A 19375-nucleotide genomic window follows, 5' to 3' on the forward strand; every position below is an offset into this window, starting at 1 on the left:
CAAAATATTGCTGAAAATTTCCCTGACTTTAACTAAAGGATGTGGAAGTTGCTACCAAGAAAGGGAAGCATAAGACTGCCGCTAAGTGAGAAACTGTAATGAACTCTATATGGTATGTTCAAAATGAAAATCAGAAGTTCTAGAATAATCCTCATGTATCCCCTGAACGAATGAAGACTGTAACATTGAATAGTAAAACTATTTTTTAAGTGATTTTACAAAGCTAAGCACTTCCCACTAAAGACTACACATATTTAGGTCAGTAGTGGGAACATAATTTACTTGGGCCTTCTGAGACTATTAGAAGTAAATCATTTTCATGCCTCCTGGATTAGAAGAATTCTCCTATGTCTGCTACCAATTTAAGCTGATCATTTCTTTTTATGGATTGCTGAGGCTTTAAAATAAAAACTTGGAATTATGGGGAAGTAAAAAATGATATGTGTTCATCTCCCTCATTTTTAGTCTTTAAGTTTAAAATTGTGCTATTATCCACTCTTAAGAACCTCATTGTTTTAGTGTCTGTTCATAGGAAGATATTGGAGAGAGACTTTATTTCAGGCTAGAATGTAAAATGTAAAGACTTCACACATTAGAAGTAAAAATTGGCACTGCAATTGGTGTTCCTAGGAAACAAGAATGTCATAAAAAAAAAGTATGATGTCAAAGCAGCCAAGAATATACAATGGGGAAAGGATAGTCTCTTCAATAAACATTGGGAAAGCTGACAGCAACAAGTAAAAGAATGAAACTAGACTACTATCTTACACCATACATGAAATTAACTAAAAATGGATTTACTACTTGAGTATAAGACCAGAAGCCATAAAACTCCTGGGTAAAAACATAGGCAATAAGCTCCTTGACATTGGTTTTGACAATGATGTTTTTGGATCTGACTCCAAAAGCAAAGGCAACAAAAGCAAAAATAAACAAATGAGACTACATCAAATTAAAAAGCTTCTGCACAACAAAGGAAATCATCAAAAAAATGAAAAGCAACCTACTGAATGGGAGAAATATTTGCAAATCATATACCTGATAAGGGGTTAATATATAAAATATACAAAGAACTCATACAACTCAGTGGCAAAAAAAAAAAACCAACAACGATCTTATTAAAAAATAGGAAGAGGATCTGAATAGACATTTTCCCAGAGAAGACATACAGATGGCCAACCGGTACATGAAAAGATGCTCAACGTCACTAATCACCAGGGAAATGCAAATCAAAACCACAATGAATTATCTCCTCACACCTGTTAGAATGGCTATTATCAAAACAACCAGAGATAACAAGTGTTGGTAAGGATGTGGAGAAAATGGAACCCTTGTGCACTCTTGGTAGGAACGTAAACTGGTGTAGCCACTACGAAAACAGTATGGAGATTCCTCAAAAAATTAAAAATGGAGCTACCATATGATTCAGCAATTCCACTTCTGGGTATTTATTTGAAGAAAACAAAAACACTAATTCGAAAAGATATACACACCCCCATGTTCATTACAGCATTATTTACACTAGCCAAGATACAGAAACAACTTAAGTGTCCACTGATGGATGAAAATGTGGCATATATACACAATGGAATACTATTCGGTGATAAAAAAGAATGAAATCTTGCCACTTTTGATGACATGCGTGGACCTGAAGGGCACTGTGCTGAGTGAAATAAGTCAGAGAAAGACAAAAGCCATATGATCTCACTCATATGTGGAATTTAAAAACAAAACCAGAAAAAAAAAATAGCAAGCTCACAGATACAGAGAACAGACTGATTAGTTGTCAGAGGTGAGGTGAAGGGGATCAAAAAGGTACAAACGTCCAGTTATAAAATAAATAAGTCAATGGTAATGGAACGTACAGCTTGGTGACTAGAGTTAACAATACTGTATCGAATATTTGAAAGTTGCCAAGAGAGTAGATCTTAAAAGTCCTCATCACACACAAAAATTCTTCGTAGCTATGCATGGTAACGATGTCAACTAGACTTATTGTGGTGATTATTTCACAGTGTATACAAATACAGAATCATTATTTTGTACACCTAAAACTAGCATAATGTCATCTGTCAATTATACCTCAATTTAAAAAATGTGAAACAAGCAAAAAAATATGATGCCACAGTTTTCATTAATCTGCAGGCTAAAATACAGAGATAAGTGACATACTTAAAAAAGTTTTACCACAGCTGGGTGGATATAAAGAAAATTTCATAGAGTATATTTTGTGGTGGATAGAAGATCAATTAAAATGGAACCTATAGGGCTTCCCTGGTGGTGCAGTGATTGAGAGTCCGCCTGCCGATGCAGGGGCGCGGGTTCGTGCCCCGGTCCGGGAAGACCCCACGTGCCGCAGAGTGGCTGGGCCAGTGAGCCATGGCCGCTGAGCCTGCGCGTCCGGAGCCTGTGCTCCGCAACGGGAGAGGCCGCAGCGGTGAGAGGCCCGCGTACCGCAAAGAAAAAAAAAAGAAAAAAAAATGGAACCTGTATAGTTGGGCTGACTTGGAACCAATTTTTTTTTAAATAAAAGAAGACTTCTTGAGTGTCGACAGTGAGCCAGAATGTGCTGGGTGCCATATGTACATTATCTCATTTAACACGCATGACCCCACGGAGTAGGAACTGTTTTCCCTGTTGTATAAAGGAATGCAGAGCATCGAGAGGGTTAGTAACTTGCCCCCAACCTCACTCCAGTCAGGCATCTCCACACTCCTTATATGAGGTATAGGAGGTAATTTGGGTATAGAAATGAGAAATAAGACTGATCAGAAATGACAACTAACGTTGGGTCCAATCACCGGAAGGTGAGGCCCCTGCTGAGCCCTCTGTCTCTGGAGCCCAAAGGCCCTTAGAGACCCACAGCGGTCTTGGGGGAAGAATTTTACCTTCAACAGCCAGAGGTGCTTATCTTTTAGTGACATCCAGAAGAGAGAAAGGTCATGCTTAATGGCCCTGCAGATATGAGACTGAGTAGTGATGATGGTTACTTAAGGACAAGGAGGCCGTGCCCTGTGGGTCAGTGGGAAGAGGGACGGGAAAGAAGAGCTCTCAGTAGCACCCATGTCTAAACCCTCCGCCAAGTGTGCTGCAGGGCATTTTCTTACAAGGCTGGCCTCCCCTCCTGTCTCTCTCCCTCCCTCACTGTGCTCCAGCCCCACCAGCAGTCCACTCTTGGGTGCTGCAAGCCTGATCCTTCCTCAAAACCTTTGCTCGCCATTCCCTGTGCCAGAATGATCTTCCCCCAGATCATCACATGGCTGGCTTCTTCTCATTTTCAACCAAAATGGCCATCTGTGACCACCCCTTCTAAACCTGGCTTCTGCCACCCCTACCTGGATCACTCTTTTCTCCTCTTTAATTTTCTTCCCAACCATTTTCATCCAGGGAAATTACCTTGTTTATTTATGCTTAAATACCGACTCTCTCCTCCCTTAGAAGGCGAGCTTACTCAGCTTGGGGATTTATCTTCCGATACGTGGTTGTCATTATTGCAGGTCTTCTATGTGACAGGTACTGTCTAGAAACTGGATCATTTAGTGACGAGGAGGAATAGCCTCCAAGAATTAACACAGCTCTCAACTCACAGTGAATTTGATCAAGCAAACAGATTTAAGAAAAGCCAGCAATGAAAAAACCATGCACATTCACCCATCCCACACCCCTAGATAGACCTATATTGACACTCCCTGGTCTGCACATTTTTTTTAATGAACAATAAGGTCTGCATGAATATGACTAAGGATTAATGTAGTTGGTTGAGTTTTGCTAGTGACCTCATTGGTTTCATCTGTCATATCTTATGATTTATTTTTGAGTCATAATACTTAAGTGAACTGGAAAGGAAAACTTAAAGTTTGGTTTTATGCAAGAGTTTGGAGACCTCACAAATTGTAATATCGTAACATTTGGGAAATTAAAAAAAATTTTTTAGTATTTGTATGAAGCCGCCTTCTCTCTTTTCAAAATCATCTGTCCTTCAAACATACCAGGGGAAAGTTCTTGAGAAATTCATACTCACTATTTTCTTTGAGAATAGTTATATATATTTTTGCACAATTTCTTAAAATTTTGCTTAGTATTAAAAAAAATTCAGGAAACGTCATTTTTCTTCAACACCTTTAAAAAAATCCCCCCTGTATCTTACTATGCAAATTTTCAAACATACAAAAAATGTTGGAAAACTTATACAATGAACACCCATATTCTCACCATCTAGAATGTATCTTTTACATTTTGCTGGATGTATTTAATGACATTATGCATCCATCCACCCATCCCTCTTGCCATCCACCAGTCCATCTTATATTTTGATCATTTCAAAGTGAGCTTAAAGTACCAACACACTGTCTGCTGCCTTTCTGAACACTTTAGAATGCATACCATTAACTAGAAACATATATGTTTACAGTTTACTTTTTTTTTCTTTTGAGGGAAACTTTAGGAGGTGAGACACAAGTTGTAAGTGAACCACTGGATGACTTTGACTATGAATACACCTGTGCACCTGAAACCCCTGCTGACATAAGGGACGTTATCATCACCTTCAAAGAGTTCATAGCTACCCCTTCCTTGTCAGTCCTCACCCCTACTTCCCTCTCTCCCCAGGGACAACCACTGTTCTGATTTTCTTCACCACAGATTGCTATTACATATTCTAGAACTTTATATTCTAGAACTTTATTTTTTGGAATCATTCTATAGGTATTCCTGTGTTTCTGACTTCTTTGACTCAGCATGATGTTCTGAGTGATATCCATGTTGTTGCACGTGTCAGTAGCTCCTTTCCCCTTCTGAGTAACATTCCTTTTGTGTGTTGATCTACTATAGTTTGTTTAGCCGTTCTCCTGTCAATACAGCATTTTCAGCTGAGTTGTGCATAAGTCACTTTAAAATCATGGACTTTTGTGAAACTTTGGCTATGATTTATAGGCTATCTCAGTTGTTATTTTCAATTCTCTGATGGGAGATTTGTGGAAAAACCCTCACAAGTATTTAACGTTATGGACTGAGATTCATGAAAACCCTATTTTGTTTCCTTAATTGTTTGTTATTTCATTGCTAGTTTGAAAGGCTGTTCCTTCTCTCCTTTCTTTACACTTTTATAACTATCTTTGCAGAAATGAGAGTTGGACTGTGGATCATGGCCTCTATTGCAAGCCACAATTATCAAGAACAAATGCCTATAAAATTATTCTTTGGTAAGAAAGAAAAGAAAGGATAAACCATGCTGGCAAAAGAGGACAGAGTAAAGAATTCAGAAATGAATAGAACTGCCTCAAGGTCAAAGGGAGACGGGCAGGAAAGGACTAGCATATAATTTAGGGCCGCCCCGGAGCCAAACATTGACCTTCCAGTTCAAGTTTGTCTTTGCTGCCTCATCCTCAGTTTTTCCTACTCATCCCTTTATCTTTCACTTGGGATGTTTCCTTAATAGTGCCTTTACTGCCCTGCCATCATTTTAAGAATCCTGGAACACTCATGTCTCCTCCTCTGCAGAAAAATTACTTTGAATAATTGCTCTGAAATAAGCCCTTTGAACCTGCCTCTGAATCTCAGGCAGTGTGTCACCTCTGGAAGGAGCAAGGGTTGAGGAAAGGGTTGTGTTTACGTGCTTTATTTTGCCCATCAAATGAAAAGGCAAAAGGAACTGCTTCTGGTTCAAGGAGTGTCAAGATGTTGTTAAGGAGAAGAGGAGTATTTTTGGTGGGATGGGGAGAATTTCCCAGTGGTCCCAAAATAACAGTGTGGTCTGTTACCTGTTCTGCCTTCATATAAGGTTGACCCTAACCAAAAGAGGCAGAACAAGTTAACATCAGTGGCAGTTGGCCCAAACTTGAGTATCTCTAAGGTTCTGCAAGAAGGAGAAAGAACTACAGGTACACCAGGATCCTTTGCAAGAGAAAAATGGCTGAAGTCATACTTAACATGCTTATTAAAGATGGTTTGGACTAATCTGTCCTTGATACAGGAAGTATCGTTTCAGAGATAAGCCTTCTGACCCCATCTCTTTCACTATGTGTTTATGTGAGTAACTGTTATGGACTTCGTTTTCTTCTCAGCAAAATAACAAGATTAGACTAGATGTGGATTCCCAGTATTTGTGTCCAAAAGTCTGATTATACACATATACGTTTGAATAAAAAGCAATATGCTACTTAGTACATATTTAGACTTCAGTACAAAATCTCTGTTATCTTGGTATATATTTTTGAGCTTGCAAATAAATCATGGTTGAGGAAGGTTGTATTATATATTAATATGTTTTTGAAATTTGGACTAACACATACCCATGCAAGTAAATTCATACACATTAATTAACAAGTATTTATTGATCACTTACCCTTACCATGTTTCTGAACCTGTTGTGATGATAACCTCGAAATACACATTTCCTACCACTCTTCTTTCAAGCCTCTGGCTTTGAAATAAAACTGTTACCATCTGCAACTACTTATCTATGGGTCTTGGGATGTCCTATCAAGACTGTGGAACCAAAACAAAATAGAGAAATAAATGGGAATTAGGACTGAAGTGAGACTCTAGATATCATTTATAACACTCAATATCAAGTACTGTGTACCCCAGAATAGCTTTATTTTTATTAGTTATGAATTTTAGTAGCAAGGGACTTTCATTAATTTGAATTTATAGGATAAATTCACAATAATAAGATACTTTTTAAAAACCTATTTAACATGTTGGAGGTGCCTCTTAGGATTTTGATCACCAAAAATGTGTCCTACTGCTAAAAAGAACATCGCCAAGATGCCTTCCAAAAACAAAAGTTTAAGTTATACCTTTTCATATTATCTCACTTCTGTGATATCCTTGTTCATCTTGCCTCTCAATAATTCAGTCAGCAAACGCATATTGATCGTGTCTACAACAGGAAAGAAAAAAGCCGAGTGAGACGTAGATGGGACTTTATTAGAGTCACTGGCTTTAAGAAATGTATAATCTGCTGGAGGGCTAAGACAGGCGTCCAAATAACAGAACCAGGCAAGCATCATAAGAGACGTACGCTCAACATCTACAGGAAGACAGTCCTAATTCTGTAGATCCAGGACACCTTCATGGAAATGACTTTGGGAGCACAAACTCTTACCAATATCGTTCAGCCTTAAAAAGGAACGAAATCCTGATACACTCCCCAACATGAATGAACCTTGAAGACATTATGCTAAGTGAAATAAGCCAGCCACAAAAAAGACAAATATTGCATGACTCCACTCATATGAAGTACCAAGAATAGTTCATTTCATAGAGATAGAAAGTAGAATGATAACCCGGGGCTGGGGAAAGGGAAAAATGGGGAATTATTGTTTAATGGGTACAGAGTCAGTTTGGGAATAAAAGTGGTCTGGAGATGGACAGTGGGGATGGTTGTACAGTGTGAATCTACTTAATGCTACTGAACTGTGCACTTAAAAAGAGTTAAAATAGTAATTCTTCTGTTATGTGTATTTTACCACAATAGAAAAAACATTGATCAGGTACGGAGGATGTGGTTCTGATCTCAGGCTTTTCTACAGTTTGATAGCGAGGACGGTGTTTTTTGTGCTCTTTCTCTGCTGTGAACTGGGAATGGGCATTTCTGTGTCTTTCAGAAGGAGGGTACAGAATATTTTGAATCCGTTTGAGTCCACTGAATCCCTGTGTGAATGCACGGCTTGGTGATTTTATGAGCACATATATAATATATATATATGTGTGTGTGTACATATACGTATACACATGTATGTATAGACATATATGAATACATATAAAGAGTCCTTGGTCACTCCCCTTGCTATCTGGAACACCATCAACATAGGAAGCCATTTGTAATGGGAACACTGAATGTGCCCCTGGGCTTTTTTCTCAATAGTCAACTTCTGAGATTGCTTCTACATAATATAAATCATTTTAAAGAAAACACATCTCCCGTGCCACTCTCCGTGTAGGATTTTCTAGTTAGGTATAAAGGAATGCCTGAATTTTGGATGATACTGTCTGGTTTCCATTCAACCATGTGTTATGAGGTAGAATCAAGCCAAGGGAAGTTTATTTCTGTCTTATTTTACCATTTATAGGGCCAAGTGTACACTCTTACTCCTCTGGGCTCGTCAGTGACGCTCTAAGAGGCTTTACTGTGCTACCATGGAAATCCCCAAAGCTAGCACAATTGCTGCTAAGTCACGTTGGTGCAGGCTTCTGGGAGAGGCCAAGGTTAGGGGAGCAGCGCAGCCTGGTGGCCAGAGCCCTGGTGGTTCTTCAAATGACTGTCCTGTAGCCTTGGATATGTCACATAAAAGCAAAAGGGGAAAAAAAAAAAGGTAATGAAAATATCAGTACTTTATATTCCACTTCAAAATATGGAGGAAGGAAAATATAAATCACCAAGCCCTTAAAATTGTCCCACTTACCTTTGTGTAATTAAAAAGGACATGTGTAAATCTGTATAAATAGTAACTGTGGTTTAAAATGGAGATTTAATTTCTGGAGATAAGAAATAATGGTGTAAGGGGAAAGTTAATACTTCCAAAGGAAATGGGCCCCTCACGAGATTATATTATTTTATAAAAACGTGTAAGGAAGCCACCACAATAGCTGTTACCCAGCTGAAAGCAATGTCTCAAATGACACATCAGAATCTTTTTTTTTTTTTTAATATCAGAGCAGAATACAAACCAGAGAAACTTCCTTCACATTCCTTTGAGGTTGACCATGAAGATGCTGATAAGGATGAAGTAAGTAAATGGTTGAAAGTGAAATGTTTAAAACATGAGGATAATTAGCTCCTGTCTTTCACTAGCGTGTTTCAAATTCAGACCAGTTTCTCCTAAAGCTGCAGTAGCTGTTGGTGTGAAGGCTTTTAGATAAAATGAATCACGTGTTTTGAAATTGAACATGATTTCTTAAGATGAGTCAAATAGAGAAAAAGGAGTCTCGTTTTTAAGCACAGTGTCTAAGATCTGGGATTCACAGAAGATGGCTGTGATGCTAATGATGTCTTCTGTACAGGATACCACTTCTCACTCATCCTCCAAGGGCGGAGGGGGAATGGGAGGAACTGGAGTTTTCAAGTCTGGCTGGCTCTACAAGGGGAATTTTAACAGCACCGTGAATAATACCGTTACCGTTCGGGTAAGGAGACATCAAGACTCATCTTTGTTTCTGCCACCTTTCTTCACTCCCTCCTCCACTTCGGTCACAGAACAGAGGAGAGCCATTTGCATTGAGTTTTATTCATGTCATATTTTATTTATGAGAAAGGAGGATGTTCTTCTCTAGAACAGTGCCCTAGAAACGTAGCACTCTTGAAGGAATTAGAAGTAGTCTAATTGCTGTGAATTTGAACTACCTCCTTACATTTTTTTCCCTTTATTTAGTCATTCAAAAAGCGCTTCTTCCAGCTGACTCAGTTGCCAGATAATTCTTACATCATGAATTTTTACAAAGATGAAAAAATATCCAAAGAACCCAAAGGTTGCATCTTTTTGGATTCCTGTACAGGTGTGGTACAGGTGAGTAGAGATCTCTTTTCCCCCGAGTTTTTTTAATCGAAAAGTGTGTTCATCCAATCATTATTCATTCATTCCAAAAATATGTATGGAGTATCTGATATGAGCCGAGAACTGTTTCAAACTCTAAGGATTCAGTGGAGAGCAAGGCAGCCTAGATACCTGCTTTCACAAAACTCATTTCAATAAAGTAAGGAAAACAGAAAATACGTAAAGAAAGAAATAAACAGAATGGAATGATTGGTAAAATCTGGAATAAAGAAAATAAACAGGGTTACAGAAGGTAGAGAGACGATGGTGAGGTGGCAAAGGAATTTTTATGCTGCAGAAGTGAGAAAAACATTTATGAAGAGAAAATATTTGATCTAGAGATTAAAGAATAAGCAGGGGCAGCAAATGCAAAGGTCCTGAGGCAAGAGCAAGTCTGCTATACTCAAGGCAAAGAGGAAAATTACCACCTGCATGGCTGCAGTGTGGAGATCCACCAAGCTAAAGAATTCAGTAAGATTATATGTAAATCACATCGTTCAAAGAAGGCTCTTCATGAATGTTATCTTTATTATTAGGTAATAAGTAATAAGATAGTAAATTTACAGTGTGTAAATACATCATCCTTCTTCAAAGAGCAGGTTTCTTCAAAGGCAAGGATTACATTGATTCTCAAGAGTTAATCTCAGAAACAGACACAGTGCCTGTAACAGACAATACTGTTCTGCAAAGCCTTGGTCCTCAAAGTATTGCCCTTAGTATTAAATTTGACATGGACCACGGTGGCAAAGGGAAGCAAAATAATTCCTTAGGCCTCACTTGGACATCTTATTTTCAAAAATTTTATCCTACTTTGATGAAATAGCTATCCTTATTCTCGCTCATGTAAAAATTGAAGCAATAAGTGTTTTAGCAGTCTTCCCTCAAATTTCACATTAAGACGCTGGCCTATTTAGGTTGAGGGTCATAGGCCACCAGGAACAATTCTTTATCTTATCACCAAACTACAGGCATTCACATAACTTGCTACATGGCTGAGATTACATTTTGGATTAATACCAGGGGCACTCAGATGTGTGAATGCAAAATAGAGTTCTCTTTAGTCACTCAAGCCTAGTCTATTTCTGGATGGTTTATCCATTAAAATCTGGAATTTCTCCAGAAAGTAATAATGCTGCACTTTAAAAGGAAAGAATTAATGAAGTGTTGCTGAGCCCTCCACTAGAAATGAAAGATAACTGCTTTTTAACACAGATGCCAGCTTTCCTTATGGAAAGGACAATAAGGATCTTAATGGAGGGTGGAGATAGTTTTCTATTGTTGGTCACAAAGGAGACTCTTTGGCTTTAGAAATATGAAATAATACTTTAACAATAGGTTAAAGATCAATAACTACATTTTACAGACATTGAGCTGAAAAACTCATTTTCTTTTCTATTTGTACTTCCAAACTTGCTCTAGCAAATGAGTCATCATCTTCTAAGAAGTATCATTGTAGCCCTTGTTAGGTATCAAGTTTGCAGAGATATGAATTATTGTGTAATTTCTTCTTCCAAGAACTATGTAACTCTGTTGAACACACAGTTAGTTAGTGCTCTAATCTGACCTTCCACTACAGGTACCTTTTCTCCATCACATCTTAGACTGTGTTTCAGTCTCTGCTTAAGCAGTACCTTGAAAAAAGAATGTCTTCTAAGGAAAACGTAAGCTTGGGGTTTTTACTGGTCAATGTTTGAATCCTAGTTTCACCATTTACTATCTGAGAGCCTTGCGTAAGTTACTCAAGCTCTTTGATTTTTGGTGTCTCATCTGTAAAACCAAAATAAATGTGCTAACATGTGATAAGGATCTGGGAGATAGTGTGTCCTCAGCCATCCTTTCCTAGTCTTTCCATTAATTACAAAGGTCACAACTTTGAGAGATAAACACCCCATCGTGGGAAAGCCCTTCTAGAAAATATTGATTCACCTTCCTGAAATATCTACCTAAACTTGCTAATTTATCCATTTCTTTCTTCATTCATTCATTCATCCAGCAAACTTATTTAGTGCTTATGACATGCAGGAACTGTGCTTAAGCATTAGGAATTCCCTGCTGAAATCATGACCAGAGAAGGACATAGGCTCATAACTCACTATTACACAGTGTCTCAAGAGCTATAATGGAGGTATAAATGGCACTTTCTATGGAATGTTCTAGGAACATGGAACAGTGATAAACTCTTCTGGGTTGGCTGGAAGGATGCATAGAAAAAATGGGCATATAGGTAGGAATCTCCAAGGTAGATTTTACACCTTCAAGCACAACTGAATAATCCTACTTCACTTTCCAATAGATATTAGCCATTCAAGTACCCGGGAACATGTATTTTATCTCTTAAAGGGTTTGGCTCTGTATCCCTGTATTTGTATTCCTCTTTATCAAGAGCTTGTTACCCTTTATAGAGGGAGGGGCCTTTAGCTTCTTGAGATCACTTTGGGAAGGTAGACATCTGGGTCCCTCGTCACCTTATGTCTGCCAGTTCTTATGTATTTGCTTACAGCTCTTTCTAACTTGTAAGTTTTGCATCTGGAAAAAAAGATACTGAATCAGAGAGTGCAAGTTTAGTCATTGCTCCAGCAAGTTCTCAGGCACAAAATGTGCCTGGAGACGAAACACGTACACACAGAAGCACAAAGCAAATGAATAATAGGATGAGTCAGACCTATTTTGTCAAGAATCATTGTCAGTTGCCCTTGAATAAAACAGAGAAGAGAAACAAAGAGTTTGCTTCAGGAAGTGCTACCTACCACCCAGCATTCTCAGGGCATTCATGCACATAAGAGTCTTGAGTGAACAAGCCTTTTACTTTGCTTCATTCAGACCCATTCTATATCACTGTGCTTTCCTAAGAATAATCCTTGGAATTCTTAGAAATATATTTCAAGGGTGACTTCAAATAGAGAGAAACTCCTACCCAGAGACTTCAGGTGACATTTATGATTGGAAATTTCCTGGATCTTGGTAAAATAGAGACCTAACAGTAGTTTTCCTCTTTTTTGTAATGTCATCAAACAGTACTAGATCTGTTTCACACCCCTCATTCCCAGTCTGAAGCAGAACTTCCAATTTTTGCTACTTCAGTTTTGATTTGAGACTAAGGCCTATTTGGACCTAAGCTATCCTATCTTGTTCTGTGAGAGTCTTCTCATTCATTCATTCATTCATTGGTCCATCCATCCATCCATTCCAGATCCTGCCACTGCGAAGGGAGTGAATAGCCCAGGAATCGCAGCTACCTAGGGTCCCTACCTCAACAGTGACAATGACTGATGTCACTTGATAGATAAAGGCTTAAATGAGGGTGGTGTGGTGCTGAATGCTGTTGATTTCCTCCTAGGTGCTGATCTTCCACCTTGTGGATGTGGGTTCTAAGACAACGGCCTTAGGGGCTTAACCAGAGTCTAGAAAGTCAGATGCCTTCTGCAGCTCAGGCCACTACAGGAAGGAAGTAGGGTCAGCTGTGAGGTAACAGGAGCAGCTCAGACTGTGTGTGCCCATATAAAGGCAGTCAAACTGGGAGGGAAAACAATGTGTACCTCCCAAGGACAATAAATTTAGAAACCCCCCATAAACCCCCCATTAGCAAACCTTGGCTGTAAAGAATCTGACTTCCCATGATAACAATAAAAACCAGAATGACACTTGTAATCTTCTTCATCTAATACATTATTTGACAACAGTTGATGGAACATGCATTATTATTGTCCCAATTTATTAAAATAAAACTCAGCGAGATAAAGCGGCTTGCCCAAGTCACAGAGCTAATAAATGGAAAAATTACATTTGAGGCAGAAGAATGTCCAAAGTTACAGAAAGATGCCCAAGGAAATGCTTTGGTGATCATACATCCAGTGGACATGCTTGCATAGATACATACATTCATCCTACATAAGCCGCATAGGCAGAAGAAACACTACAAAGATAGGTGCTGGTGTGTCATTTAAGCAGTGAGTTTTGGATGTAAGATTTATTTCAGCAAATATATATGGAAACTTTTGCTTTATGCAAAGCACTGTGGGAAAGCCAAACATGAATTAGATGTGGTTTGTGTCTTCAAAGAACTTCTGGCCTGTGGGAGAACAGAACAGATATAGCACATGCCTGAGTAATTAAACACGAGTGACACAGCTCAAACAATAGGTTCTGATAACATATGAAAGGAAGATATTACATTTATCACTGCATGATGCTACCTTATATTACACATATGTAATATATATATTGCTTATTTTTTCCTGACATTACATAACACTAGAATGTAAGTTCAATGAGGGCAAGCAGTTCTCTTGAACATTTTTAATGCTCTGTACTTGGCACATAGAAGGTAGCCAATATATCTTGGTCGAATGAATGAACAAATAAGCATACAGAGAATGGAAAGGACTGCATGGATGGTAGCCATCAATACCAGTAACCTGGATTTGATGTTGTGTGTTTCCTCTTAAAACTCTTCTCTTGTGGGGCTTCCCTGGTGGCGCAGTGGTTGAGAGTCCGCCTGCCGATGCAGGGGACACGGGTTCGTGCCCCGGTCCGGGAGGATCCCACATGCTGCGGAGCGGCTGGGCCCGTGAGCCATGGCCGCTGAGCCTGCGCGTCCGGAGCCTCTGCTCCACAACGGGAGAGGCCACAACAGTGAGAGGCCCGCGTACCACAAAAAAAAAAAAAAAAAAAAAACTCTTCTCTTGTTAAGGCAAAATTCTGTAAAAGATGCTAGCCACATAATAGGTACAGTGGCATATTTTGCTCGAATAACTTCCTTCAATATTCAGTCCTCCATTGGCTTTGGTGATTTTATTGGAGTGTCTATTTCAAAACTTTTCCAGATGAATATTGTGGAAAGAGACCAGTTTGCCACAACTCATTAAGCACACCATGTGGCATTAGGACATATTTCCAGTTTCCTTTTATTTATGAAGTCACGTAGATAGACTGTGGTGACCTTGAATGAACAAAGTAGTTTCATCGGTCGCAAAGGATACTGATTTCAGGGAAATAAAGGAAAATTTGAGGAGTAATAAGAAAACGATTACTTCTTGATTATCATTTTAATGACTTAAAATTGCATTTCAAGATTATAAAAATGACCCATTGGTTTTCTGCTTTGGGTTTTTCTTTTTTGCTGTTTTATACGCCATTATCTTGGAGATTACGGAGAGTGAGATGGAAAACCACTTAGGCATCGTAATCTTCCCCAACATAAGCTTCTCTGCACTGCAAGTAGTTCTGTTTCACTCCAAGGAGAAAAATAATTTGGCTTTTGAGAAGTTGTGAATAGAATATTTATTTCATTTATAAATATCCCTTTTTGAGAAACAAGGGCTTGTTATACTTTGCTCAAATTTTTTTAAAAATTTAATATATAATATTGTTGAAGTTGACAATCACATTTAATTCATTTAAAGTACAGAAGGCAATTTAGGAAATCAAGTTTTGTTCTTATTTTGTCGTGTTTGTTATTAGTTCCTTGACAGCTGCATTTGAAAGCAGGTTGCAGCTCAATCCACTTTTAATTTGGACCCAGTATAAGTACTGTACATAGCTTTGCATCTGCCTGTCCCCATTGTTTACAGCATCAAATTAGTCAAGCAGATTCTTTCTTTTATTTTCAAGACAGCCCTGAGACTTGTTTGCATTCTGCTATCCTCAGATGCTTTAGATCTGCTCTGAACTCTGGACATTTCTAGTTCTTTCCTGAGTGTCTATTTCTGTTCCTGCTGCTTTTTGAAGGATACAATACTATCATAGCAACGTGTCTCTTTTATACCTGCTCTCGGCCGTCTGTCTCTGCCCTCAGACCCTCTGTGTCAGTGCAGGTCACAGGCGGTTTTATGGACCTCCTTCTTCAGCACCCCAGGAAATGTGTGGGAGGATGTGTGGAGGGAGTCTGCCCCACTCCTCATGCGGCAAGCATAGCTTTTAAGAATTTGCATTCTTAAAGAAGCTACCTGGAGGTTTGCTTTGCACAGGACCACCCCGCCTCTGTTTACACTGCAGCCAAAATGATCTCAAAATGCAACTGTGGTCTTTTACTAGTCAAGTCATCCTTTCTGTATTCTCACAGAACACAGAGGGTGCTGCAAGAATAGTAGTATTCTCAACACACCATTGTAAAGCAACTATACTCCAATAAAGATGTTAAAAAAAAAAAAAAAGAATAGCAGTATTCTCATGTTGCAGTAACAATCCTGTTCTCAAAAAGAATTTTTATACCTTGATTTCATACGTCTTCTTCAATACATTCATACAAAAGTTAAGTACATTTATCTTCCAATTTCACATTTGGGTGATTAATTGGTTAACACCCATCGACCCTGTTCCAACACCTTGTCTGTTTTTGCCCAGCACAAAATGTAAACACGAGAGAACCTCTTTAAGAATGAATACTGTCACTGCACTGAGGATAACTAGTGAGCTTCTGCCCTTATCAGGCTCACGGGCTATTGAAAATGGCAGCCTGCAGGTGAGTCATTACAGGGCAAAGAAATAATAAAAATTGACAATAATACGAAAGTATGGACACGAGCAGAGAGCTTGTCCTTGGCAGTCTACAAAGTGCCATGTGAGCTGTGAGATTCCACAGTGAGGATCACGGTTAGCTTTTTAGCTAATTCTTCTTTCTCCTTCAATTCCCAATTTTTACTTTTTCTTGAGTCTTGTATGATGCCCTGCTGTCTACTTTCAGAAACCAGAACATCCCAGGCCATGGTTACCCATTTGGTGTGTGATTGTGCCAGGCAGGTGGCAAAGAAGGAGAAGGGCATCTGATGAGCATCTTCTTTGTGGCTGGTCATCTCAGGGGATGTTAAAGGATGAAGGGATTACTTCCTGTCTCCACCACTTGCTGCCCGTGTATCCCAAGCATATTTTCATTTGTCTTCCCAAGCCTCAATGTTACCATCTGTTAAATGGAATGATACAGTTTCTCTCACAGAGTTATTATGAGATTTAAATAAAATGGTGACCGAAATGGTCAGCACAGTGCCAGGTATATAGATGACAAGTGTTTAGTAAGTGTCATGTTTGTAGTAGTAGCCGTACTGTTGTGGAAGCTGAAAGGAGAACGCTATTTGGGGACGTTTTTAAGAGCCTCCCAAAGAAAGAGAACACGACCAGGAGTATATTAAAAATTATTCTTTCTTGGGCTTCCCTGGTGGCGCAGTGGTTCAGAGTCCGCCTGCCGATGCAGGGGACACGGGTTCGTGCCCCGGTCCGGGAAGATCCCACATGCCGCGGAGCGGCTGGGCCCGTGAGCCATGGCCGCTGAGCCTGCGCGTCCGGAGCCTGTGCTCCGCAATGGGAGAGGCCACAACAGTGAGAGGCCCGCGTACCGCAAAAACAAACAAACAAACAAACAAACAAATTATTCTTTCTTGCCACCAAGAAATAGCAATCCTGTTCTCAGAAAGAATTTATACCTTGATGTTTAGGCGCAACCCCGCACTATAGTGCCGTTCTCATCTTAGGGTTCTATTATTGTTTGTATTTTACTTATCTTAATTGTGTAGGCTTTGCTTTATTACAGTTGTGAGTTCTCTAAAGGCGTTAGAACAGTGTGGGTAAGAGTTGAATACTTGTATCGGAGGTACCTAGGAGTGAATTAAATGTGGAACATCTTCAGTTCTTACAGCCACCGCGGGTTATATAACTCTAGTCTATATCATCAGGGGAAGTTTCTACTTTGCATTTGTATTTCTCATCTCATGGCAGAGTATATAAAACTGCTGTAATAATCTGCTTTTGTATTCCCTCTACTTTAAATGTGCTTCTTTGATCTTTAAACAGCTCACTTCTTTTTACAGATTTCACCTTCTGTGAAAGTTCAATCTAGAGTAGCTACTCATCGCATCAGACCATTTTAATTCTCTGCACAACAGAGAATCTTTGTTTTTCATTTGTTTGTTCATTTCTTCAATCATTCATTCATTCCCAACGAGAAGAACCTCTTCTGTCCCATTTATAAGATATGACTGTTTTGAACACACTGTTGTTGAATCCTTCTGTGTGAGAGCACTGGTACAGGACAGAGTGGTGACCCAGCTCTCATGGAGGCAGATGTAAGGGAGGAGTATACTGTTCAAACAAACAAGTGAAAGTGAATAAGCATGTAATCCCAAACTGTTGTGAGTGCCCCGGAGGACAAGAACCTTGTCCTAACTGGGGAACTGGGGAAGGTTCACTGAGCAAGGATAAATTCACTTGAGATCTGAAGAGTGAATACAAGTCATGTAAGTACTTGAAGGGCAAACATCGTGCTGTGTGCGAGAACCCATGCATGGTGATTTGGGATGGGAGGGTTGTTTCAGGCCTTTGTGGCAGCAACAAAGCCTATGATGGGAGCACATCCAGGGAACTAGAACAAAGCCTCGTGGGTTGGTCACAAAATGCAAAGTAGAGATGTCAAGTTCGAGAAAAGTCTGGAGGTTGGTGGAGAAGCCAGAGACAGAGAAAGGAATTGGGGGTCCCTGGCATATGGATGTCATTTAAAGCCATTGGCCCAGAGGAGAAAGGAAGGAGTCTAAGGCAGAGCTGAGGTCAGCATGACAAGTCAGCAAGATAAGGAAGAGCCAGTAGAGGTGACTGAAGAGTGGTGGCTATTCAGGAGGAAAGGAAACTAGCATAGAGTGTAGTCATGGAGAAACCCAGAGAGAGATGGGTTTCAAGAAGCCACTGTGTTAATTCTGATGAGAGGTCAAGGAAGATATGAAGAAAGAGATGTCCTTGGGTAGTACAGCAGCATAGAGTTTGTTGGTGATCTTGGCAAGTGCTGCCTCTGGGATACGATGGGGTCAAAAACCCAACTGGAGTGAGTTGTAGACAGAACACAAGGTGAGGAAGTGAAGGTAGCAACTCAAAGCAACTATTTGAAGAAGCTTAGAATATACTTCTCCACCTGCCTGAAGATGAAATTTTTGAGCCAACATGCTCATCCAATCAAGAAAAATGTACAAAAAGGCTTGAAAGAAACCAAACGAAATGATTCTTATCCAGCTAAATTTTTGTCTTGTTTTGGAAGATCTCCTTGAAGTCATCTACTCATGAGGAAAGACCCCGTTAAAAGCGTCTCCCACTCTCTAAGACTTGGTATCTGGTGTTTTTCTTTCTTTTCATGCCACAGAATAACAGACTAAGAAAATATGCCTTCGAATTGAAAATGAATGACCTGACCTATTTTGTGCTGGCGGCTGAAACGGAGTCAGATATGGAGGAGTGGATCCACAGCCTCAGCCGCATCCTGCAGATCAGTCCTGAGGGCCCCCCTCAGGGCAGAAGGAGCGCCGAGCTCACGGAGCTGGGGCTGGGTGAGCGCTTGCACACCCGCCTCCCTTCCCTCGCGAAGTGCGCATTTGGTTCATTTCAGCTGCTACTAACCCTGGTAGCCGTCAGGTGTAGCTCTTCCAACCCTGAGCTATTCACTCCAGGAAATCACCCATAAACCTTTACTTTTACTCAATAGTGAGAGTCGCCACACAGAGGTATGATTTTGAGTTGCCAGGCAATGCTTTGAGGCTGACATCCAGCCAATGATGTTAGGAACCATCGGTCAGCGGTATTAAAAATATACCCATGTCTGATGGGGTGTTAGAGGGGAGATTCTGTGTTTTATAGCCTTTCATTAAATTTAATTAATGAACATAATACTCTGTAATGGCAAATATGCATTCTTTCCTTTTAGTTGAAAGGCATCTTTCACGTGTGCTTTTGACCCCACTGAGATCAGCCTAGTCGTGGAAGTTCCATGAATTTTGCATGGTATTCGAGATTTTTATAAGACAGATTTTTTTTCTGCCCATCCTAATTCTTTCGTATAATTCTAATCCAGGCTAGCAAAGAGAAGAGAA

The 19375-nt window shown here is 39.6% G+C and overlaps 1 protein-coding gene across 6 annotated transcripts in view; it reads left to right on the top strand.

The window, feature by feature from the left end:
* Positions 1 to 19375, top strand: part of DOCK10 (dedicator of cytokinesis 10) — a 277867-nt gene that overhangs the window by 157424 nt on the left and 101068 nt on the right. For all 6 annotated transcript variants that reach the window (XM_060016022.1, XM_060016026.1, XM_060016025.1 and 3 more), the window contains exons 5-8: positions 8660 to 8732; positions 9007 to 9129; positions 9375 to 9509; positions 18652 to 18835. In XM_060016022.1, coding sequence (XP_059872005.1) covers positions 8660 to 8732; positions 9007 to 9129; positions 9375 to 9509; positions 18652 to 18835 — 515 coding nt within the window. The remainder of the gene's footprint in view (positions 1 to 8659; positions 8733 to 9006; positions 9130 to 9374; positions 9510 to 18651; positions 18836 to 19375) is intronic.

Source organism: Delphinus delphis, chromosome 7, assembly GCF_949987515.2.
Source record: "Delphinus delphis chromosome 7, mDelDel1.2, whole genome shotgun sequence".
Taxonomy (NCBI): Eukaryota; Metazoa; Chordata; class Mammalia; order Artiodactyla; family Delphinidae; genus Delphinus; species Delphinus delphis.